This window comes from Oncorhynchus gorbuscha, linkage group LG19, assembly GCF_021184085.1.
Source record: "Oncorhynchus gorbuscha isolate QuinsamMale2020 ecotype Even-year linkage group LG19, OgorEven_v1.0, whole genome shotgun sequence".
Lineage (NCBI taxonomy): Eukaryota > Metazoa > Chordata > Actinopteri > Salmoniformes > Salmonidae > Oncorhynchus > Oncorhynchus gorbuscha.
In genome coordinates, this window is record NC_060191.1 from 31657784 (window position 1) to 31682234 (window position 24451).

The 24451-nt window shown below is 47.1% G+C and overlaps 1 protein-coding gene across 7 annotated transcripts in view; it reads right to left on the reverse strand.

Annotated features, from left to right (window-relative positions):
- dock10 (dedicator of cytokinesis 10) overlaps positions 1 to 24451 on the reverse strand; it is a 216253-nt gene that overhangs the window by 51892 nt on the left and 139910 nt on the right. For all 7 annotated transcript variants that reach the window (XM_046316183.1, XM_046316182.1, XM_046316185.1 and 4 more), the window contains exons 9-33: positions 24173 to 24258; positions 23956 to 24039; positions 20041 to 20199; positions 19007 to 19240; positions 18458 to 18580; positions 16138 to 16220; positions 15714 to 15836; positions 15331 to 15410; positions 14610 to 14797; positions 13993 to 14058; positions 13798 to 13890; positions 13162 to 13285; positions 11223 to 11344; positions 10853 to 10936; positions 10440 to 10532; positions 10069 to 10187; positions 9825 to 9894; positions 8438 to 8551; positions 7856 to 7927; positions 6508 to 6654; positions 5681 to 5764; positions 5321 to 5417; positions 5155 to 5187; positions 4509 to 4687; positions 2144 to 2260 (exon numbers count right to left, since the gene is read on the reverse strand). In XM_046316183.1, the coding sequence (XP_046172139.1) occupies positions 2144 to 2260; positions 4509 to 4687; positions 5155 to 5187; positions 5321 to 5417; positions 5681 to 5764; positions 6508 to 6654; positions 7856 to 7927; positions 8438 to 8551; positions 9825 to 9894; positions 10069 to 10187; positions 10440 to 10532; positions 10853 to 10936; positions 11223 to 11344; positions 13162 to 13285; positions 13798 to 13890; positions 13993 to 14058; positions 14610 to 14797; positions 15331 to 15410; positions 15714 to 15836; positions 16138 to 16220; positions 18458 to 18580; positions 19007 to 19240; positions 20041 to 20199; positions 23956 to 24039; positions 24173 to 24258 (2774 nt within the window). The remainder of the gene's footprint in view (positions 1 to 2143; positions 2261 to 4508; positions 4688 to 5154; positions 5188 to 5320; positions 5418 to 5680; positions 5765 to 6507; positions 6655 to 7855; positions 7928 to 8437; positions 8552 to 9824; positions 9895 to 10068; positions 10188 to 10439; positions 10533 to 10852; positions 10937 to 11222; positions 11345 to 13161; positions 13286 to 13797; positions 13891 to 13992; positions 14059 to 14609; positions 14798 to 15330; positions 15411 to 15713; positions 15837 to 16137; positions 16221 to 18457; positions 18581 to 19006; positions 19241 to 20040; positions 20200 to 23955; positions 24040 to 24172; positions 24259 to 24451) is intronic.

Sequence of the window (24451 nt, forward strand, 5' to 3'; positions counted from 1 at the left end):
AGGAGGCGAAGGTCAGTTTACGGTGAAAGCCAATTTATGCTTGATCCAATAATGTGGTTAGAGGCTTCGTATGGAGGGTGTGCATTGACATGACTGGTTGACGGTAGGTGGGGGCGGCACGTCCAGTGTAAACACAAACTCACTTCCTTGACAACTTCCATCACAATAGCTCTGCTCTGCTCCATTAAGTGCAAGAAGTTTCTCTTTCATGCCGTCCCTAGGAGGGGTGCATCACTTGAGTGGGTTGAGTCACTGATCTTCCTGTCTGGGTTGGCTCCCCCCATTGGGTTGTGCCGTGGTGGAGATCTTTGTGGGCTATACTCGGCCTCGTCTCAGGATGGTAAGTTGGTGGTTGAAGATATCCCTCCAGTGGTGTGGGGGCTGTGCTTTGGAAAAGTGGGTGGGGTTATATCCTTCCTGTTTGGCCCTGTCCGGGAGTATCATCGGATGGGGCCACAGTGTCTCCTGACCCCTCCTGTCTCAGCCTCCAGTATTTATGCTGCAGTAGTTTATGTGTTGGGGGGCTAGGGTCAGTTTGTTATATCTGGAGTACTTCTGTCTTATTGGGTGTCCTGTGTGAATTTAAGTATGCTCTCTCTAATTCTCTCTTTCTCTCTCTTGGAGGACCTGAGCCCTAGGACCATGCCTCAGGACTACCTGGCATGATGACTCCTTGCTGTCCCCAGTCCACCTGGCCATGCTGCTGTTCCAGTTTCAACTGTTCTGCCTGCGGCTATGGAATCCTGACCAGTTCACCGGACGTGCTACCTGACCCAGACCTATTATTTGACCATGCTGGTCATTTATGAACATTTGAACATCTTGGCCATGTTCTGTTATAATCTCCACCCGGCTCAGCCAGAAGAGGACTGGCCACCCCTCATAGCCTGGTTCCTCTCTAGGTTTCTTCCTAGGTTTTGGCCTTTCTAGGGAGTTTTTCCTAGACAACGTGCTTCAACACCTGCATTGCTTGCTGTTTGGGGTTTTAGGCTGGGTTTCTGTACAGCACTTTGAGATATCAGCTGATGTACAAAGGGCTATATAAATACATTTGATTTGAAGTTTGAAAGCCCAGACGTTTGCAGAGGCTACATTGCAGTAAATTATGTTGCACAGCCACTTCAGACCCCTGATTGACTTTGCAGAGCCTTTAACACAACTGGTCCAGAGGCATACATTTCACTGTGATACCACTATGCTAGAGGGAAACATTTCACCTTGACACCACTAGGCCAGAGGGAAAAATGTCCCTGTGACACCACTAGGCCAGAGGGAAACATCTCACTGTGACACCACTAGGCCAGAGGGAAAAATGTCCCTGTGACACCACTAGGCCAGAGGGAAACATCTCACTGTGACACCACTAGGCCAGAGGGAAAAATGTCCCTGTGACACCACTAGGCCAGAGGGAAACATCTCACTGTGACACCACTAGGCCAGAGGGAAACATCTCACTGTGACACCACTAGGCCAGAGGGAAACATCTCACTGTGACACCACTAGGCCAGAGGGAAAAATGTCCCTGTGACACCACTAGGCCAGAGGGAATCATCTCACTGTGACACCACTAGCACAGAGGAAAAAATTTCACTGACACCACTAGGCTAGAGGGAAATATTATACTGTAACACCACTGGGCCAGAGGGGAACATTTCACTTTGACTCTACTGGCCGACTCTACTGGCCCAGAGGGACACAGTTCACACCAACACCAGTGAGCAAGATATTGGAGTCTGAGAGTCTGCCCGGGTAAAGCTCGATTCCACTACCTGACGAATATAAAAACAAAACATTTCCCTTCCAGGTTCTCCCGAGGCACGTCTAATATAGATGGGAACCATAAATCCAGGTTTCCCTTAATAAAGCTTAATTACCATTTCCTGTGTTTAAAAGTAACATTAGCGGAGCGGCTGTGCCCGTGTAAACGTTTATCCCTGCCCTTCCTCCCTCTCTCTCCCCCTCCCTCCCTCCACCACTCCCTCCCTAGCCTCTGAACGGTGCTGTGACTGGACATACATGACCCTAAAGTAGCACTGCGGGCCGCGCCAAACTATGACATCACTACAACAACAGTGGCTGTGTGGCACTTTGCTTGGTCATGGGCCGGGCTGCAGTCAATCAGGGCTGCAGTGGAGGCTCTTACTTGGTCACTGGAGGTGAAGTAGATGGGGAAGAGGTCTCGGAGGAAGAAGCGAGGCATGTTGTCCAGGATGAGGCCGTACAGAGGCAGGTAGAGGGACGCTATCCTCGCCTGCTTATCCTGGAGAATATGAAGAGAGAGGGAGGAGAGTGAGGGGGGAGGGGCAGAGGGAGGAAAGAGAGGGGTGGCAGAGAGAGTAGAGAGAAATAGAGAATGGGAGGAGAGAGAGAGGAGTTTGGGGGGAGGGAGAAAGGCAGGAAATAGAGAGCGAGAGAGAGAGAGAGAGAGAGAGAGAGAGAGAGAGAGAGAGAGAGAGCAAGAGGGGAGAGAATTTGAGACAGACAAAGAGAGAGAGAAAGACCGACAGTGAGCGACAGACCTACAGGGAGTAACTATCGGGGGTTTTAAACTCTGCGTGATTGAGAGAGCAAGAAACAGAGATCTGTCAACAGTTGTACTGTGTTGGGTTTGGCAGGCTCCTAATCTCAGATGGGATCTGGCTGTCTGGGGTCTGAGTGGAAAATGGCACCCATAGTGCACTACTCTTGACCAGAACCCTATGGGAACTATAGGGAATAGGGTGCCATTTGGGACGCACCCTGGATCCTTTCCAGCACCCCACTCCATGCCACCTTCTCTCCTTGAGTGCTCAGAGGTCCCAGTGAGAATGGCGCATTACATAGTCTGCTTCCTGCACACAGGACCGCAGGGTAGAGTGTGTGTGTCAGAGAGCGTATGTGCCCAGTTGAATGATTTCCTACTGTTTCAAATCCTCATAGCCATCACTGTAATGTGCCCCTCACTCCTAACACACACACACACACACACACACACACACACACACACACACACACACACACACACACACACACACACACACACACACACACACACACACACACACACACACACACACACACACACACACACACACACACACACACACACACACACACACACGCTTTAAGTCAACCCAATATCTAAAAAGTTAATTTTACTGTGTATATGTTTCTGTCAGCTATAGTACATTGTACACTGTCCAATCAAAATATTTCAGTTTCCTGTGTGGAACAGTCTGGTCCCAGATCTGTTTGCGCTACAGCCAACTCACAACATTTTTGAAAGTATTTTTTTTATTTCACCTTTATTTAACCAGATCAACTGTCAATCAGAGGAGTCGGCTAAACTAAAACAGAAGCATGTCTGGAACCAGGCTAATAGACCAAAAGTCTGCTCATCGAACATCTCATTCCAAAATCATGGGCATTCATATGGAGTTTGCTGCTACAGCAGCCTCCTCTGGGAAGGATTTCTACCAGACGTTGGAACATTGCTGCAGGGACTTGCTTCCATTCAGCCACAAGAGCATTAGTGAGGTTGGGCACTGATGTTGGGCGATTAGACTTTGCTCGCAGTCGGCATTTCAATTCATCCCAAAGGTGTTCGGTTGAGGTCAGGGCTCTGTGCATGCCAGTTTGAAGCACAGAATCGACTAGAATATCATTGTATGCTGTAACATTAAGATTCCCTTCACTGGAGCTAAGGGGCCTCGCCCAAACCATGAAAAGCAGCCCCAGACCATTAATCCTCCTCCACCAAACTTTACAGTTAAACTATGTATTGAGGCAGGTAGCGTTCTCCTGGCATACGACAAACCCAGATTAGTCTGTCGGAATGCCAAAAGATGAAGCGTGATTCATCACTTCAGAGAACGTGTTTCCAATGCTCCAGAGTTCAATGGCGGTGAGCTTTACACCATTCCAGCCAACACTTGGCATTGTGCATGGTGATCTTAGGCTTGAGTGCGGCTGCTCGGCCAGGGAAACCCATTTTATGAAACTCCCGACAGACAGTTCTTGTGCAGACGTTGCTTCCAGAGGCAGTTTGGAACTCGGTAGTAAGTGTTGCTAGTAAGTGTTGCAACCGAGGACAGATTATTTTTACGCGCTTCAGCATGGTCCCGTTCTGTGAGCTTGTGTGGTCTTTCACTTCGTGGCCAAGCCGTTGTTACTCCTAGACGTTTCCACTTCACAATAACAGCACTTAACAGTTGACCGAGGCAGCTCTAGCAGGGCAGAAATTTGGTGAACTGACTTGTTGGGAAGGCCATTCTATTGCTAATGTTTGTCTATGGAGATTGCATGGCTGTGTGCTCAATTTTATACACCTGTCAGCAACGGGTGCGGCTGAAATAGCTAAATCCACTAATTTGAAGGGGTGTCATTATACTCTTGTATATACAGTGTACTCGTAAACTATCGGGCTCTGGTCAAAAGTAGTGCACTATACAGAAAATACGGTCCCATTAGGGACACATGTTATATTATCATCTGGTGCCCGCTACATGGTGCTGGCGTGCGTGGCGTACCTTCATGGCGTAGCGGGCGTCCAGCGAATGCTTGGCCATCAGGTTCTTGAGGCAGGCGAGGGCCAGGTGGCGCAGGTCCTGCTCATCCTGCAACGCCAGGCCAAGCTCCCGTAGCAACAAGCCCGTCAGGAAGTGCTTCCGGCAGAACTCGCCCGTCAGGCTGTACTCTGGCACATCCACTAGGGTGGAGAGTAAGGAGGGAGAGAGAGGGGTTTGGGGGGGAAGAAACAGGGAGAGAAAGAGGCAGAAAGAGAGGGGGAGGAAGAGAGAGATATATGGAGAGGGGGTTATGGGTGGCAGAGCGAGAGAAAGAGAGAGCTCAGTGCCCTAAAAGCATCCAAGTCTCATTACCAGTGTTTCTCAACTTGCTTTATAGCAGAGACCAGACAGCTACGGTTCTTCCTTCTCGGAGGAACCCTTACATTAAAACTAACACTTTAGAATTGACTAAATTGATGTCAGATAATAATTTTAGGGACTGGTTAGCAACATCTCATGGACCAGAGCTGGTCCTAGTACCTAGTACCACTACATTAAACTAAATGATGGTTTGTTTATTCCACCCATTACCTGTCGTGTGGTAAAGAACACCAGTACAACATCATGTGAATATCACAAAATATCATAAAAAGGGACCGATAGTTACCCTGAGCACTTTGCGTTTCTTGTGATGCATTGTCTGAAATGGACAGGAAAGAGATAGAACAGAAAAGAAAGTGTTAAGCGGTGCAATGAATGAAGATGAATGCAACGGCATTAATACCTAAGATGGACTTCGATTAGGTCCCTGTGAACCCTAGATGACTTCTGACCTGTGATGCATGCGGAGGGGAGGGGCAGACTGAGAGGGATGTAGTGCTCGTGGTTGCACACCTCTCGCAGGAACTCAAACTTGAACTCACACAGCACCTGTTGAGAGAAATGTCGGAGTCACAACCTGATTGACCGAATAAAAACACCACAACATCTCTGAAGCACATTGTTTTCTATTCTAGTATCTATTTCATTGTTGCCTATTCTAGTATCTATTTCATTGTTTTCTAATCCTTTCTATTCTACAGTGAGTGGCATTAGCTATTACACCGACAGATAAGGCAATGCTTTATTCACACAATTCTGGGACTGAGAGACAGAATGAGAAGGATGTGTGTATGTGCAAGTGTGTGTGTAACCTTGTTGTCAGTGGCTGTGATCATGTTGACATAGTTGCTGATCAGCTTGAAGGTGAACCCTCGATCCATGAGGGTGAAGCAACGCTGGAGGGAGGGAGGAAAAGAGGGAGGGAGGGAGGGGGAGGGAGATGGGGAGGAGAGGAGTGAGGTAGGGAAAGAGGGAGTGATGGATGGAGGAAGGGAGAGAGGGAGAGTCGGGGTCAGCATTAGTTTATGAAGAACATGAAAGAGAGAGGTAATTTCACAACACAATTAAAAACATGCTCCAGAACTTTGGAGACTTCTAATTATCTTTTAAACCTCCGGTTTTCGGCTAGATGTGTCAACGTGTAGTTCATACATGCATAATCTATAAGAATTACTGTCTTACCTCAATTAGCCACGAAATCCCATGTTTTTAGGGAGGTTTGTGCTGCGCCATTTCCCCTATATTTTCCCCCATGTGGGCCCACCCCCTTGCAATTCAAGTTCTAGCCAACGAGCTTCAGCCCCTCGCATTTGAGTGACATCTAACAAGAGGCACATCATGCACCCAGAGAGAGAGCAATGAAGTGGTGCACATATCTGCACAAATGTGACGTGGTATGCAATGTTTTCGGGGACCACTTGTGGCTCGGCTCACGAGTGCTACTTTCAGAACTACTGTCTAAAAAGGACACAAAAGTACCGGAGAATCTCTTTAAGGAAATCAATATCGATTCATCTCCGCTTCATTAGTCAGGGAACACAAATGTATTACCATTGGCAGCATTTGAGCTCGATCTCGACAAGTGATAAGGATATCTCCCTAAGCATGTAATGTATGTGTGTGAGTGTGTGATGCCCACCTTGACAAAGGCTGCCACGGCCAGGTTGGCACTGCGGGTCTCCTCTGCCAGCTCCTTGTTCTTCCAGAAGATGTGGTCGGACACGGTCATGACTAAGCTCTCCAGACGACTCAGGTAGGTTGAAGGGAACCTCTGTGGTCGAGGGAGCTGAGGCACACATAATATGGAACTTAACGTATAGGCCTAATGTATAAGTTACATTTGCAACACTAAGGTCGTAGGTTAAATTCCAGCAGGGATCACATATACATACTACAAAATGTATGCACTAACAGCACTGAATGGTACAGTCGGACGTAGGACAGATGCAGGCCCAATATATGGTCGGACGGTAGGCTCGAGAGAATCTGAATTTATGAGACTTGAGTACTAACTTTTTTTTTGTGTCGTACTGTAAGTCGCTTTGGATAAAAGTGTCTGGTAAGTGGCATATACACACACACTGGCCAGTATATTAAGTACACCCAGACTGTTCACGAAAAGGGATCACTCCTACAGACAGTGAGTCATGCGGCCGTGGTTTGCTATATAAAGCAGCCATCAAGGCATTCAGTTACTGTTCGAATGAACGTTAGAACGGGCAAGACAAGTGACCTTTATGCGTGGTGTGATCGTTGGTGCCAGGCGCGCCGGTTCCAGTATCTCAGAAACGGCTGTCCTCCTGGGCTTTTCACGCACGACAGTGTCTAGGGTTTACCGAGAATGATGCGACAAACAAAACAACATCCAGTTAGCGGCAGTCCTCTGGGCAAAATGAGCCTGTTGATGAGAGAGGTTGAAGGAGAATGGCAAGAATAGTGCAAGATAACACTCGGGCCACAAACAGACTAATAACAGAGCAGAACAACAGGTGGTGTGCAGAAGAGCATCTTGCCATGCACAACTTGTCAATCCTTGTCATGGATGGGTTATTGCAGCAGACGACCATACTGGGTTCCACTCCTATCAGCTAAAAACAAGAAGAAGCGGCTCCAGTGGGCACGCCATCACCAACTCTGGACAATTGAGGAGTGGACATCACCTGGAACATGACAGCGAGTTCAGTTTACTTTAGTGTCCTGGTCAGTCCCCAGACCTCAACCCAGAACATCTCTGGGATGAGATGGAACGGGCTGTTTTCAGCATGAATGTACTGCTGTCCAATCTGCAGCAACTCTGTGATGCCATCGCGTCAGCATGGACCAACATCCCTGTGGAACGTTTCTGAAACCTTATAGAATGCCCCGAAGGATTCAGCCTGTTCAGAAGGCAAATGAGGGTCCGACCTGCTACTAGATGGGTGTACATAATAAACTGGCCGGTGAGTGTATATGTATATATTATAACTTCATATGTTATGTTTCTTTACCTTGACATTGTCTGAGTCCACTAGATGCTGGGCCATGGACTTGACAATGAGCTCGAAGAAGAACCAGGAAAACTGCAGCAGACAGGGGTAAAAGGTCAAACAGGGGTCAGATTATGCGGTTCACGTTCAGTTAAGCACTCAGGGTCACATTCAATGGCACAAAGAGATAGAAATATATAATGTAGAGCATATAGACGGCTTTGCTATGTAAGATAAGGCATCCTAACATGTCTATGTATGACATTTCTAGGTATGACTTTATTTGGACAGTCCCAAAAAGGTTTGTAGATGTAGATGTCCAACTAACTGTCAACATTTCAACAACATTTCAATTAAATATTCACTAATCCTAACCCTTAATCTAACCCTAAACCTAACCATAACCCTAGAAAGCAGTTGCATGTCAACAGAGTTGCAGTTGACAGTTTGTTGACCGTGTGAGCATCTGTAGATCGTGGGACTATCCACCCAAATGACACCCTATTCCCGTTACAGTGCACTATTTTTGACCAGAGCCCTGTGGTTTCCTTCAAGGGAATAGGGTGTCATTTGGGACCGGGCGTGGCGGCCATCTAGGCTCACCCTGAGGATGTTCCTGACGGCCGGCTGCTCGTTGCTCTTCAGGTCAGAGGTCATGCCCTTGGCCAGCTCCTCGTGGACCGTCCGGAAGCCGTGCGACTCCGCCTTGAACACAAACTGACCACCGCAGCGGAGAGAACAAGGTCAATGAGACAGACACAGAGAGTCCGACAGAGACAGACACATAGAGACAGACATAGAGACAAACAGACACAGACAGACATGCTGTACAGACACACTTTTTCTGTCTCTCACATACTGTACACGCATTACTAGCATCAAGGGAACCAAACATGCAACATTCTTGGCTCTACATTTAATTAAACCTACATATTAACATAACAACACCGATTAATTAAGGTTGATGTAATCAGAGTTATGAGGAATAAGAAAAAGATGCTGAAAAATTAGCTTATTTTGGCAATGAATCTCTTTTTGTGAGAAATGTTCCACCCACACTGTATGTGTCTGACACACACACCTCATTACCACTGACGTCACCCAATTTAGTTTGTTAATGAACTATGGCAACCACACACACATGCACACACACATTTGCATCGATGCACGCACACATGCACACACACACACACACACACCTCTGTGCACCCAGGCACACACACCCACAACCCCACGGCGAGAAAGCACTGGCCGAAAATTGCTTGCTGCTAGCCCCCACCCCCGAGCAGCATGCCAATCAGTTGCCATGGTAACGCCAGTTTCATTACAGTGGTCCTCCCATTCTTTCCCTTCCTCCTCCACTCCTCCCACCCTCCCTCCATTTCTCTTTCTGTCCCTCTGCCCCTCTTAAAGATCAACTGTAGGATTCTCGTTTTCTTTCTACCAGACATGAAAAAGCTGGTGGTAAGCTGGTTCTATTCTCCATTTCCCTTTCTCACTTTCTGTCTCTTTCTCTCTCTGTCTGTCGGTCTCTCTCTCTCCATCTCTCTCTTCTTAAAAAGCAAGCCTTGCTTTTTTTTTATTGAAAAGGCTCGGTGTCCTTGTGTGCCTTCCACCAGACACCCCCCCTTCTCTCTTCCCCACAGCCATGCTTGTCTGTGTGTGAGCTGAGAGCCGTGTGTGTGTGGCAGACTCTCTCTTCTCTCTGTGTCCACAGTGTTCTGGGCACATTTCCCTAGCCCCTCAGCCACGCTCCTGCACTCACCACACCCCAAAGCCCCCACCTCTGCCGCCCGCCCACACACGCCCGCCCGCCCACACACACACGTGTAAACGTGCTCACACACAAAGCCTCCTTCTCTGCCTTCACAAATGAATCTGTCTGTGTGCTACTCTCCTCCCCTCGCCTCTCCGGCTAAACAACTGCAGAATCTGAGCCTCGCTCTTCCTGCAAGACAGGGCTAACATCCCAATGAAATGAGCACCATACCTTTATGTAGGAGTGCAGGTAGTGGTCTAGGTTTTCTTCATGACACTTAGCAACGATGTGGACCAGCACCCTGGTGAAACACATGCAAACAAGGTGGTCACTCATTCGTCATCATTACCTGGCGACATTCTATTGCTAATCTGGCAACATTAATAGCTGGCAATATTCATGATCTGGCAACATGTATGCCTGCAGAATCCTGTAGCAGTGAGAGTGGTCCGTGGCCTGCAGTGCCCCATCCTACCTGGTGGTGGTGGTGGTGACTTCGTCATTGTCGTTCTGGGTGAGACCCTTGAACAGCTGGTTGAAGAGCACCGGCAGGAAACGAATTATCACCGGAATCTTCTCAATGCTCAGTAAGCCCTGTGGGAGAGAGAGAAGAAATAGAAGGAGAATCAGAGACAGAGCGATAGCCATAGAGAGAGAGAGAGAGAGAGAGAGAGAGAGAGAGAGAGAGAGAGAGAGAGAGAGAGAGAGAGAGAGAGAGAGAGAGAGAGAGAGAGAGAGAGAGAGAGAGAGAGAGAGAGAGAGTCAGTAATGGGGTGTATAGTATGGGAATGAAATGCAGAATGCAGAGATGTGAGGTCCTCCCTCCCTTCCTTCATTTCTTCAGACCTTCAGGCAGTTGAGGAAGTTTGAGGTAGGTGATTGGGAGGGGTTCGTCTCACGTTTTTGGCACTGCTGGAAGAAGCGATTCAGGTGGGGCTCCTGGCGATCAAAGAGAGAAGACACGGTCACAACCAGAACCAGAATCACTGAGTGGAGATGAGGACTAACTGAATCTGCATCCCAAACCGAACCCTACAAAGTGCACTAGTTTTGACCAGAGCCCTATGGTCGAAAGTAGTGCACTAAATAGGGGTTAGGGTTCCCTTTGGGGCACAATCCTAAAATCACAGTGGGATAACAAGGATTGCCTTGCTGGAGTTGAGACCCGTTAAAATTTGGTTAAATACACTTTTTTATTTTAAGAACAAAGTTGACTTGTGGCACTTACAAGGAGTGGCAGGGTAAAGCCAGACTCTTACCTGGGTGTAGACTGTGGAGAGGACGTTGGTGGAGACCTTGAATATGGGCTTACCTCCGTCCACCCACTTCAGATCCGAGCCGTTCTGGGGGGGAGATAGGGAGGAAGGGTCACTGAGCACCAGGGAGATCCATACTTTCTTAACACTTTACTGCTGTTCCCTTTGGTGTGCTCTCTTCATACCTCTCGGTCTCTCAATTACATTTTATGACATGACAAATCTTACAAAGCAAAAAATGCCTTCTCTTTCAATTACTGTATCTCCTTCCATCCAAATATTCTCTTTCTACTTCCCCCCTAGTTTCTCTCTTATCTCCCTTCCTCCCCCCTCGCTCCCTTCCATGCATCTCACCCCGCCCCCCCCCCCCTACCTTAGTAGATCCGGGTTCTTTGACGAGCAGGTATCCAGGGGGCAGGCTACAAGACACAGGGATGTTGAACTCTTGTGAGGCCAGGCGACCCTCTCTGAGCAGAGGCAGCCACGAGTAGCCCACTGCAGTCACACACGCAATGCACAGGGCATACCCGCACACACACACACAGGCGAAAGAACACATTGGGAAAACAATATACTGTATGTAATGTGTAAATCAATCAATTAGTAAATCAATCAATAGTCAGCCACCAATTGTGCATGTTCTCCCACTTAAAAAGATGAGAGAGGCCTGTAATTTTCATCATAGGTACACTTCAACAATGACAGACAAAATGAGGGAAAAAAATCCAGAAAATCACATTGTAGGATTTTGAATGAATTTATTTGCAAATTATGGTGGAAAATAAGTATTTGGTCACCTACAAACAAGCAAGATTTCTGGCTCTCACAGACCTGTAGACTTCTTCTTTAAGAGGCTCCTCTGTCTTCCACTCGTTACCTGTATTAATGGCACCTGTTTGGACTTGTTATCAGTATGAAAGACACCTGTCCACAACCTCAAACAGTCACACTCCAAACTCCTGATGGCCAAGACCAAAGAGCTGTCAAAGGACACCAGAAACAAAATTGTAGACCTGCACCAGGCTGGGAAGACTGAATCGGTAATAGGTAAGCAGCATGGTTTGAAGAAATCAACTGTGGGAGCAATTATTAGGCAATGGAAGACATACATAATAATCTCCCTTGATCTGGGGCTCCACACAAGATCTCACCACGTGGGGTCAAAATTATCACAAGAACGGTGAGCAAAAATCCCAGAACCACACGGGGGGACCTAGTGAATGACCTGCAGAGAGCTGGGACCAAAGTAACAAAGCCTACCATCAGTAACACACTACGCCGCCAGGGACTCAAATCCTGCAGTGCCAGACGTGTCCCCCTGCTTAAGCCAGTACATGTCCAGGCCCGTCTGAAGTTTGCTAGAGAGCATTTGGACGATCCAGAAGAAGATTGGGAGAATGTCATATGGTCAGAAGAAACCAAAATATAACTTTTTGGGTAAAAACTCAACTCGTCGTGTTTGGAGGACAAAGAATGCTGAGTTGCATCCAAAGAACACCATACCTACTGTGAAGCATGGGGGTGGAAACATCATGCTTTGGGGCTGTTTTTCTGCAAAGGGACCAGGACGACTGATCCGTGTAAAGGAAAGAATGAATGGGGCCATGTATCGTGAGATTTTGAGTGAAAACCTCCTTCCATCAGCAAGGGCATTGAAGAAGAAATGTGGCTGGGTCTTTCAGCATGACAATGATCCCAAACACACCGCCCCGCCCGGGCAACGAAGGAGTGGCTTCGTAAGAAGCATTTCAAGGTCCTGGAGTGGCCTAGTTAGTCTCCAGATCTCAACCCCATAGAAAATCTTTGGAGGGAGTTGAAAGTCTGTGTTGCCCAGCAATAGCCCCAAAATATCACTGCTCTAGAGGAGATCTGCATGGTGGAATGGGCCAAAATACCAGCAGCAGTGTGTGAAAACCTTGTGAAGACTCACAGAAAACGTTTGACCTCTGTCATTGCCAACAAAGGGTATATAACAAAGTATTGAGATAAACTTTTGTTATTGACCAAATACTTATTTTCCACCATAATTTGCAAATAAATTCATTCAAAATCCTAAAATGTGATTTTCTGGATTTTTTTTCTCGTTTTGTCTGTCATAGTTGAAGTGTACCTATGATGAAAATTACAGGCCTCTCATCGTTTTAAGTGGGAGAACTTGCACAATTGGTGGCTGACTAAATACTTTTTTGCCCCACTGTATTTTCAGTCTGCTGGCCCCAGCGGGAATCAAACCCACGACCCTGGAGTGTGACAAACACCATGCTCTACCAACTGAGCCACGCAGGATCACAGTATTTCTCCTTCCTCCCTACCTGGGGTCTCCAGGGCCTCCTTCTTCTTGGAGTTGGTCTTGGCGTTGATGTCACAGGTCACATGGTAGAAGGAGAAGAGTAGATGGTGCTTCTCGTGGAGCTGGGTGGGCAACTCAATCTTCACCTGGCACGCAGAGGATGAAACAAAGGACCATTTCACAAACAGGCACAGAAATTAAATGAAATCACAATGTATTGTGCATTAAACAAAAGCCTCAAAACATTAAAAAAATAAGATGAATTGACAACTGGTGTCACAGTGGTGAACAATCAACTGAGCCACTAAATTCCAGGGTGAAGGTTCCCCTGGGTACAGATCTAGTATCATCTTCCCCTTCCCCCAATCCTAACCCAAACTATTAGTGGGGGAAATGCAAAACTGACCCAAGATCTGCATCTGGGGGCAACTTTATCCAGCCACTACACAGTGAAGGCTCTAGCCTGGTATGCACATGTCTGATTGTGCTTCAACCCCTCTCATTCATGATAATGAGCATCAGAGGAGTTTTGCACAAACAAAACTGGCTACCAGGCAATAAGAGCCCTGCACGTCCAATACATCTCTTCCCGTGCCTCTCCGCCCCCCCCTTCCATCTCTAGCCATACACCTCTTCAACCCTCTCCTTCCACACTCACCTCATCATAGAAGTCTGGGTTCTGGGAGTGGTGAAGGACTATGGAACAGGCTGCTGTGGTGTAAACTGGGCCCCCAGGCTTGCCGTATATGCACTGAGGCAGCAAGTTAAGAGAAAATAAGAGAAAAGTGAAGTTTTTCCAAAAGAATCCACCATGATACTCTAAATGCTCTCGATGACAGAGAAGATACGACACCTTCAAAGGTTTGGCAACTTCCTCGTCCGAACTTCGAAACTCCACATAGACTGCAAGGTTACGAGCCTGTGAATGAAAATAACATTGTCACATTTGTGGGCATACAGTATTTCACGCCTGTCTGCAAAGAGGTCACATATAAGTCAAATCTAATCAAATTGTATTGGTCGCATACACATACTTAGCAGATAATATTGCGGGTGTAGCGAAATGCTCGTGTTCCTAGCTCCAACAATGCAGTAGTATCTAACAATTCACAACAATACACACAAATATAAAAGTAAAAGAATGGAATTTAAAAATATATATATAAATATTAGGAAGAGCAATTTCTGAGTGACACTGCGTAAAATACAGTAGAATAGAGTATATACATATGAAATGTACAGTGTTACTTGTGTATCACAATACCACATTACTCCATGGGCAAAAAATATATTTTGTCAACCTGCTTTATGTCAAATATTGTGTGCTATTGCTGGGAGAATAAACAAACGTGACAACACATGGATCTTTCTTTCCAACATTAGGTCGGTTTTCCTCAAAAGTAAGTTTGCTTCAAATTTGGTTTCCTTGCCAGGATATTTCTCAGTATATCTACTAGATATCTACGGTACCTTGGCGAAGCTCTTCTGGCTGTCGTATTTGAGATGCCGGGGGTAGACGTAGACGTGGTTCTTGTAGACGCGGTGTGGCTGGGTGAACTTGGTGGAGTCCTGGACAAACTCCTCCACCTCCACGGTGGCCGGGTGCTGGCTGCAGTCCTCGAAAGGCTTGACGGGCACGTAAGAGGACGTCACACAGTCTGCAGGCAGACAGGCAGACGTCTTTATTATTTTGGAATTTATGTGAGTGTTTTGTCTACTGTTCATTTTTGTGTTGCTTATTTTATTTTGGGTTATTATCTATTTCACTTGCTTTGGCAATGTAAACATAGGTTTCCCAGTGCCATTAAAGCCCTTAATTTGAATTGGAGAGAGACAGAGATGGAGAGAGAGATGGGTAGAAAGAAAGATAGAGAGGGGAGAGGTAGAGAGACAGACAGAGAGTGAGAGAGAGGACATCTGTCATGCTTGTAACACTGATGGCTATCAACAGTAGAGAGAGAGAGAGAGGGAGAGAGAGGGTAGAACAAGAGATAGAGGGGGAAGAAGTAGAGAGAGAGAGAGAGAGAGAGAGAGAGAGAGAGAGAGAGAGAGAGAGAGAGAGAGAGAGAGAGAGAGAGAGAGAGAGAGAGAGAGAGAGAGAGAGAGGAAAAGAGAAAATAAAGTGAGAGAAGGAGAAGGAGAGACATGAGGGGTGTCGAAAGAAAGAAAGAGAAAAGAGTGTTCGACCTACTTGGATGCTCCATAGGGACATAGTCCACAGTGATGTCCAGGTTCCCTGGAATGGTCTGCAGTTTACTGGTCTTCTCAGCCCTGCAAAGACACAGAGAGTGCCAAGGAATGGGTGAGAAGTGAGCACCATACATTCACTATGACCAGGAGTTTTCCAGGTCAGGTTAGATGGTCATGACAAACTCTATGACTCTGACCTAAAAAGGGATCTGCACCATGGGGTTGAACTGACATGATTTGGTCTTTATCCCAAATGGCAACCTATTTCCCATATGTTCCTCTACTTTCAACTCGAGCCCTATGGGACCTGGTCAAAAGTTGTGCTCTAAATAGGGAATTGGGTGCCATTTGGGACGCAGACTTGATATATTTTCGGTGGCCTACCTCCTGTATTCCGACACCAGCTTGATGAGATCTTCGGTGGAGATCTTGTTGCTCTCCTGTTTGAAGAGGGGCGAGAAGCGAGACTCCCGGTCCACCGTCCCCTGATTGTCCTTAAACACAGACCTGAGACAGACAGCAAGACAAGACAGATAGATAGACAGACGGACAAACGGACGGGCAGGCAGGCAGGCAGGCAGGCAGGCAGAACAGACGAGGCAGACAGACGGACGGATGCACAGACAAGACAGACAGGACAATAGTTTTGAGTGTAAGATACTGTGAAAAGTGATCAATAACCTACACCTTTATAGACATTCCTTGTGATGCAGTAAATGCAGTTTGATCATTAAAGGAGAAAAGGTCAATAAATAGATATGGAGTGATTAGGATTACAGAAAACACAGTGTGGCTCAGTGTCCCTCACCTAATGGACCAGGCAAATGGCATGTGGTACTTCCCCAGTTTACTGCAGAACTGCTTGTTGGATTTCAGAATCTTTTGAATCGTCTTCAAAGGGAAAGGAAGCGAAAGAGAGAGGGAGAGAAAGAGAGAGGGGGGGCAGAGAGAGAGGGAGGGAGAGAGAGAGAGAGGGGCAGAGAGAGAGAGAGAGAGAGAGAGAGAGAGAGAGAGAGAGAGAGAGAGAGAGAGAGAGAGAGAGAGAGAGAGAGAGAGAGAGAGAGAGAGAGAGAGAGAGAGAGAGAGATGGAAACATTACTTATAAAAGGGGCTGCATAGTTTATATTTTTTAAGTCTGCCAGCGCGATTCAGAAAACACACAAATAAATTATCCTTGACGTAGATAAATCTAAATCAACAGGGGTGTCAGGAACCTGGCACGAGACACAGCACTCCCAGTCTGTTCATCTACTCAACTTCCCAAACAAAGGCCAGGATTTCAGAATCCCACTCTGAATTCTGTGGGGGGCATCTTGGAAAAAAAATATCAGAAAATCTACAGTATGAGGAGAAATGTATTTCCAAACCATCTGACTTCCCTGTGTGATTAAGCGGCATTTAAATAGAGCTTTACAAGACATAAGTTTTCCTGGTTGGAGGATTCACAAATTGGATTTGTAGTTTTTATTAGTAGATTAGAATTGTTTTTCACTGTTAATGTAAGTTTTTGTTTTTAATCATTTTTATTTCATTATTATTATTACTGCTACACAGTAGTTGCCATATTATTCCTGTTTCTAAGTATTCTTAGACGTGTAAATATTTGTATGAACATAACAAGATTCAACAACTGAGACATAAACTGAACAAGTTCCACAGACATGTGACTACTAGAAATGGAATAATGTGTCCCTGAACAAAGGGGGGTTCAAAATCAAAAGTAACAGTCAGTATGTGTGGCCACCAGCTGCATTATTAAGTACTACAGTGCATCTCCTCCTCATGGACTGCACCAGATTTGCCAGTTCTTGCTGTGAGATGTTACCCCACTCTTCCACAAAAGCACCTGCCAGTTCCCGGACATTTCTGGGGGGAATGGCCCTAGCCCTCACCCTCCGATCCAACAGGTCTCAGACATGCTCAATGGGATTGAGATCTGCGCTCTTCGCTGGCCATGGCAGAACACTGACATTCCTGTCTTGCAGGAAATCACGCACAGAATGAGCAGTATGGCTGGTGGCATTGTTATACTGGAGGGTCATGTCAGGATGAGCCTGCAGGAAGGGTACCACATGAGGGAGGAGGATTTCTTCCCTGTAACACAAAGAGTTGAGATTGCCTGCAATGACAACAAGCTCAGTCCGGTGATGCTGTGACACACCACCCCAGACCATGACGGACCCTCCACCTCCAAATCGATCCCACTCCATAGTACAGGCCTCAGTGTAACGCTCATTCCTTCGATGATAAACGCAAATCTGACCATCACCCCTGGTGAGACAAAACCTTGACTCATCAGTGAAGAGCACTTTTTGCCAGTCCTGTCTGGTCCAGCGACGGTGGGTTTCTGCCCATAGGCGACATTGTTGCCAGCCTCTCTTAGCCAATTGCTGACAGTCTGAGCACTGATGGAGGGATTGTGCATTCCTGGTGTAACTCGGACAGTTGTTGTTGCCTTCCTGTACCTGTCCCGCAGGTGTGATGTTTGGATGTACTGATCCTGTGCAGGTGTTGTTACACGTGGTCTGTCACTGCAAGGACGATCAGCTGTCCGTCCTGTCTCCCTGTAGCGCAGTCTTAGGCGCTTCACAGTACGGACGTAGCAATTTATTGGCCTGGCCACATCATCAGTCCTCATGCCTCCTTGCAGCATGCCTAAGGCACGTTCACGCAGATTAGCAGTGACCCTGGGCATCTTTCTTTTGATGTTTTTCAGAGTCAGTAGAAAGGCCTCTTTAGTTTCCTAAGTTGTCATAACTGTAACCTTACCATCTGTAACCTGTTAGTGTCTTATTAACAACCGTTCCACAGGTGCATGTTCATTAATTGTTTATGGTTCATTGAACAAGCATGGGAAGCAGTGTTTAAAACCCTTTACAATGAAGAACTATGAAGTTATTTGGATTTTACGAATTATCTTTGAAAGACAGGGTCCTGAAAAAGGGATGTTTCTTTTTTTGCTGAGTTTACATGCATTTCTGGAAAACCTGGGAATATTGGGAAAGTTGCTAGAATTTTGCAACCCTATCCATAGGTAATAGGCTATAAAGGGAAACCATACAGTTTCATGCTATAAGGTGAGGGGTGGTAGTTAGAGTGAATTTAACGGTGTTGTAGAGTTGCGTCACCTTGCTGGAGTCTGTGTTTTTGATGTACGGCTCTGTTCCCGCGGCGATATTTCCCATCAGCACCTTCTCCACCCTCACCAAGAGAACAATGTCCGTGTGGGGATTCGTCACTGAGAAGATGGCCTGCACACACACACACACACACACACACACACACACACACACACACACACACACACACACACACACACACGCACGCACGCACGCACGCACGCACGCACGCACGCACGCACGCACGCGCACGCGCACACGCGCACACGCACACGCACACGCGCACACGCACACGCACACGCACACGAAAGGAATAAGTATGCCATCTCTCTTTCAACACTTCTCCCTATGACATTCCCAGTTCTGCCCCACCCCTCTGTGTGTTTCTGTACCAAATAGAAATAGAATGAGTAAAACGGATGCATGCTTTACTCCCATGGGTACACTTGGCTGATCTTGAGTCAGTTTGGCATTTCCCCCACGAATGGTCAAGGTTAAGATTGGGGGAGGGGAACTGATCCTAGATCTGCCCCTTGGGGAAACTTCCTCCGAGCTTACCTGTTTGGGGAAGCGGAGCCAGTCGTCCAGGTCCAGGCTGAGGTGACAGTCTCCAGGTCTCTTCTCTGCAGAGGAGCTCAGTCCATTCTCCTGCCCCGCCCCGGGCGCTCCCGATCCAGCCCCACCCAGCATCTGACGCACCGTCTCGTGGTTCAGGTCAACATGGAAGTCGGCCGACACCTTCCTCCCCTCACGCACATCCAGCAGGGCCAAAGTCACAAAGAAGGGCTCAATCTGATGGAAATACGTTACACGTGAGGAGCATCGTCAGGCCCAACTTAACCCAGGGCTTTATCAAGGTTTTCCAGCAGAGAGCTTTGACATGCTTGCTATGTTGTTCTACAATATTTCGGCAGGTTGATTAGGATTCAAACCCTTCTCTTATTCCTACTCTCGTACGCGTTTAGCGTCAGTATTGCACCAAGCAAATCAAGAGATTCAAGAGATGAACACTATTCACTTTCCAGTGACCACTGCACTCAACAGCTGATGTAGGATCAGCCACTGCAGCATAGTAAACAACAGAGTGATACGTGTAGTGACCATTGAGCACCATCAGTTATGTAATGCATGTTAATAAATGGTTGTGTCTGAACCCTAACCACACCCAATGAGACGTGTATGTGTGGTTTTAAAGGTACATGCACAGAGTATACACACAGTGGGTCAATTTCCGCAACAACTAAGTGCGTGTGAAGTGCGAGCCTAAACTTTTCCGCTGTTTTGGTCCCGTAGCGACCATTTTGTTGCAGCGTGAAGCACAGATACCCTGCGTGACTGTGGGATGGCAAAGTCTGGCATCGAGCTCATCTCAATACTCAACGCAACCCCTATGGAGTTGTTCGTTGCAACGTCATCATGGTAAGTCTACCTTTAAGCTTTGGAGAACTGTGTGTGTGTGTGTGTGTGTGTGTGTGTGTGTGTGTGTGTGTGTGTGTGTGTGTGTGTGTGTGTGTGTGTGTGTGTGTGTGTGTGTGTGTGTGTGTGTGTGTGCGAGCAAGTCTGTTTGTACTTGTTGTTCTAAGGGGTCTTACGTTGGTGACCAGACCAGTCTCGGTCTCATTGATGCAGCCCTGCAGCGTCAGGTTGAGGGATCGACAGGCGATCATCAGTCTCCTCCCCAGCTTCTCCTCGAATGGACGGACTGGGTAGCCTTCCCCCCTAGGGTGCTCACCCCGCGGACTCCTCAACACCTGACACACAACCAGACAGCATCAGAGGAGGGGCACACAATTGGACTATCAGTGGGCAGCGGGGGGGAAGTTGAATGTGGTGTGTAAGCACTGGTCTGGACAAGAAGCCTGGAGACACAGAGGCCCTCCTGGGTCAGAGATGCCCATCCCTTACCTAACAGTACTTAATTAGCAGGTGAACTGTGCAGTAGCACCAACTGTTCTGCACAAGATGCGTTACCCCTGTAAGTCTCCTGTAGGTGTTATATCAGTGTATTAACCCCTACATGGGACTAACAGGGGTATCAGTGTATTAACCCCTACAGGGGACTTACAGGGGTATCAGTGTATTAACCCCTACATGGGACTAACAGGGGTATCAGTGTATTAACCCCTACATGGGACTTACAGGGGTATCAGTGTATTAACCCCTACATGGGAATAACAGGGGTATCAGTGTATTAACCCCTACATGGGACTAACAGGGGTATCAGTGTATTAACCCCTACATGGGACTAACAGGGGTATCAGTGTATTAACCCCTACATGGGACTAACAGGGGTATCAGTGTATTAACCCCTACATGGGACTAACAGGGGTATCAGTGTATTAACCCCTACATGGGACTAACAGGGGTATCAGTGTATTAACCCCTACATGGGACTAACAGGGGTATCAGTGTATTAACCCCTACATGGGACTAACAGGGGTATCAGTGTATTAACCCCTACATGGGACTAACAGGGGTATCAGTGTATTAACCCCTACATGGGAATAACAGGGGTATCAGTGTATTAACCCCTAGAGGGGACTTACATGGGTATCAGTGTATTAACCCCTACATGGGAATAACAGGGGTATCAGTGTATTAACCCCTAGAGGGGACTTACAGGGGTATCAGTGTATTAACCCCTACATGGGAATAACAGGGGTATCAGTGTATTAACCCCTAGAGGGGACTTACAGGGGTATCAGTGTATTAACCCCTACATGGGAATAACTGGGGTATCAGTGTATTAACCCCTAGAGGGGACTTACAAGGGTATCAGTGTATTAACCCCTAGAGGGGACTTACAGGGGTATCAGTGTATTAACCCCTACATGGGACTAACAGGGGTATCAGTGTATTAACCCCTACATGGGACTAACAGGGGTATCAGTGTATTAACCCCTACATGGGACTAACAGGGGTATCAGTGTATTAACCCCTACAGGGGACTTACAGGGGTATCAGTGTATTAACCCCTACATGGGACTTACAGGGGTATCAGTGTATTAACCCCTACATGGGACTAACAGGGGTATCAGTGTATTAACCCCTACATGGGACTAACAGGGGTATCAGTGTATTAACCCCTACATGGGACTAACAGGGGTATCAGTGTATTAACCCCTACATGGGACTAACAGGGGTATCAGTGTATTAACCCCTAGAGGGGACTTACAGGGGTATCAGTGTATTAACCCCTACATGGGACTAACAGGGGTATCAGTGTATTTTTTTTTTTTTTTTTTCACCTTTATTTAACCAGGTAGGCTAGTTGAGAACAGGTTCTCATTTGCAACTGCGACCTGGCCAAGATAAAGCATAGCAGTGTGAACAGACAACACAGAGTTACACATGGAGTAAACAATTAACAAGTCAATAACACAGAGAAAAAAAGGGGAGTCTATATACAATGTGTGCAAAAGGCATGAGGAGGTAGGCGAATAATTACAATATTGCAGATTAACAATGGAGTGATAAATGATCATGTACAGGTAGAGATATTGGTGTGCAAAAGAGCAGAAAAGTAAATAAATAAAAACTGTGGGGATGAGGTAGGTGAAAATGGGTGTGCTATTTACCAATAGATTATGTACAGCTGCAGCGATCGGTTAGCTGCTCAGCTAGCTGATGTTTGAAGTTGGTGAGGGAGATAAAAGTCTCCAACTTCAGCAATTTTTGCAATTCGTTCCAGTCACAGGCAGCAGAGTACTGGAAAAAAAGGCGGCCGAATGAGGTGTTGGCTTTAGGGATGATCAATGAGATACACCTGCTGGAGCGCGTGCTACGGATGGGTGTTGCCATCGTGACCAGTGAGCTGAGATAAGGCGGAGCTTTGCCTAGCATGGCCTTGTAGATGACCTGAAGCCAGTGGATCTGGCGACGAATATGTAGCGAGGGCCAGCCGACTAGAGCATACAAGTCGCAGTGGTGGGTAGTATAAGGTGCTTTAGTGACAAAACGGATGGCACTGTGATAAACTGCATCCAGTTTGCTGAGTAGAGTGTTGGAAGCAATTTTGTAGATGAAGTCGCCGAAGTCGAGGATCGGTAGGATAGTCAGTTTTACTAGGGTAAGCTTGGCAGCGTGAGTGAAGGAGGCTTTGTTGCGGAATAGAAAGCCGATTCTTGATTTGATTTTCGATTGGAGATGTTTGATATGGGTCTGGAAGGAGAGTTTGCAGTCTAGCCGGACACCTAGGTACTTATAGGTGTCCACATATTCAAGGTCGGAGCCATCCAGTGTGGTGATGCTAGTCGGGCATGCGGGTGCAGGCAGCGATCGGTTGAAAAGCATGCATTTGGTTTTACTAGCGTTTAAGAGCAGTTGGAGGCCATGGAAGGAGTGTTGTATGGCATTGAAGCTCGATTGGAGGTTAGATAGCACAGTGTCCAATGACGGGCCGAAAGTGTATACAATGGTGTCGTCTGCGTAGAGGTGGATCAGGGAATCGCCCGCAGCAAGAGCAACATCATTGATATATACAGAGAAAAGAGTCGGCCCGAAAATTGAACCCTGTGGCACCCCCATAGAGACTGCCAGAGGACCAGACAACATGCCCTCCGATTTGACACACTGAACTCTGTCTGCAAAGTAATTGGTGAACCAGGCAAGGCAGTCATCCGAAAAACCGAGGCTAATACCCCTGTATTAACCCCTACATGGGAATAACAGGGGTATCAGTGTATTAACCCCTAGAGGGGACTTACAGGGGTATCAGTGTATTAACCACTACAGGGGACTTACAGGGGTATCAGGGTGTATTAACCCCTACAGGGGACTTACAGGGGAATCAGGGTGTATTAACCCCTACAGGGGACTTACAGGGGTATCAGTGTATTAACCCCTACAGGGGACTTACAGGGGTATCAGTGTATTAACCACTACAGGGGACTAACAGGGGTATCAGTGTATTAACCACTACAGGGGACTTACAGGGGTATCAGTGTATTAACCCCTACATGGGACTTACAGGGGTATCAGGGTGTGTTAACCCCTACAGGGGACTTACAGGGGTATTAGGGTGTGTTAACCCCTACAGGGGACTTACAGGGGTATCAGGGTGTTTAAACCTCTACAGGGGACTTACAGGGGTATCAGGGTGTATTAACCTCTACAGGGGACTTACAGGGGTATCAGTGTATTAACCCCTACAGAGGACTTACAGGGGTATCAGTATATTAACCCCTACAGGGGACTGACAGGGGTATCAGTGTATTAACCCATACAGGGGACTTACAGGTGTATCAGGGTGTGTTAACCCCTACAGGGGACTTACAGGGGTATCAGGGTGTGTTGCATGGGAGTCAGTGTATTAACCCCTAGAGAGTACCTACCGGGGTGTCAGGGTGTGTTGCATGGGAGTCAGTGTATTGACCCCTAGAGAGTACCTACCGGGGTGTCAGGGTGTGTTGCATGGGAGTCAGTGTATTAACCCCTAGAGAGTACCTACCGGGGTGTCAGGGTGTGTTGCATGGGAGTCAGTGTATTAACCCCTAGAGAGTACCTACCGGGGTGTCAGGGTCCAGGGAGAACAGGTTGAGCCTCTCTTCTCTTCTGGCTGATCGGACCAACTCCTCAGTTTCAGAGATATACTAAGAGAGAGAAAGAGAGAAGATATTCCCACAAATAAAATACAGAATATGTATTAAATGAGCATAATACAAGTAAAAGCACTGATCATTTTTATGGGTAATTGTAGAGCAAATTACATCTCCACACACCAACCTTAGCCAGCTCGGGGTTGATGCCGCTCTCTGTCGTCTCTTCATTCTCAGGTAAACACACGTCGCTTAGAGACAGATCACACACGTCTGGTGGGGAAAGAGACAGACAGTTACAGTCAATATCTCCGGTGAAATTCATGTCTACCATTCCTGTTTTTAGTATTGGCTCATTTCCTCTAGTCTTCAATGACGGCTATAGTATGAGAGGGAGACGGCAAGGCTGGTTGTCATGGAAGCAGCCATACCTGAGTGTGTTCTGAGTGGGGGAGAGGTGGGGAGG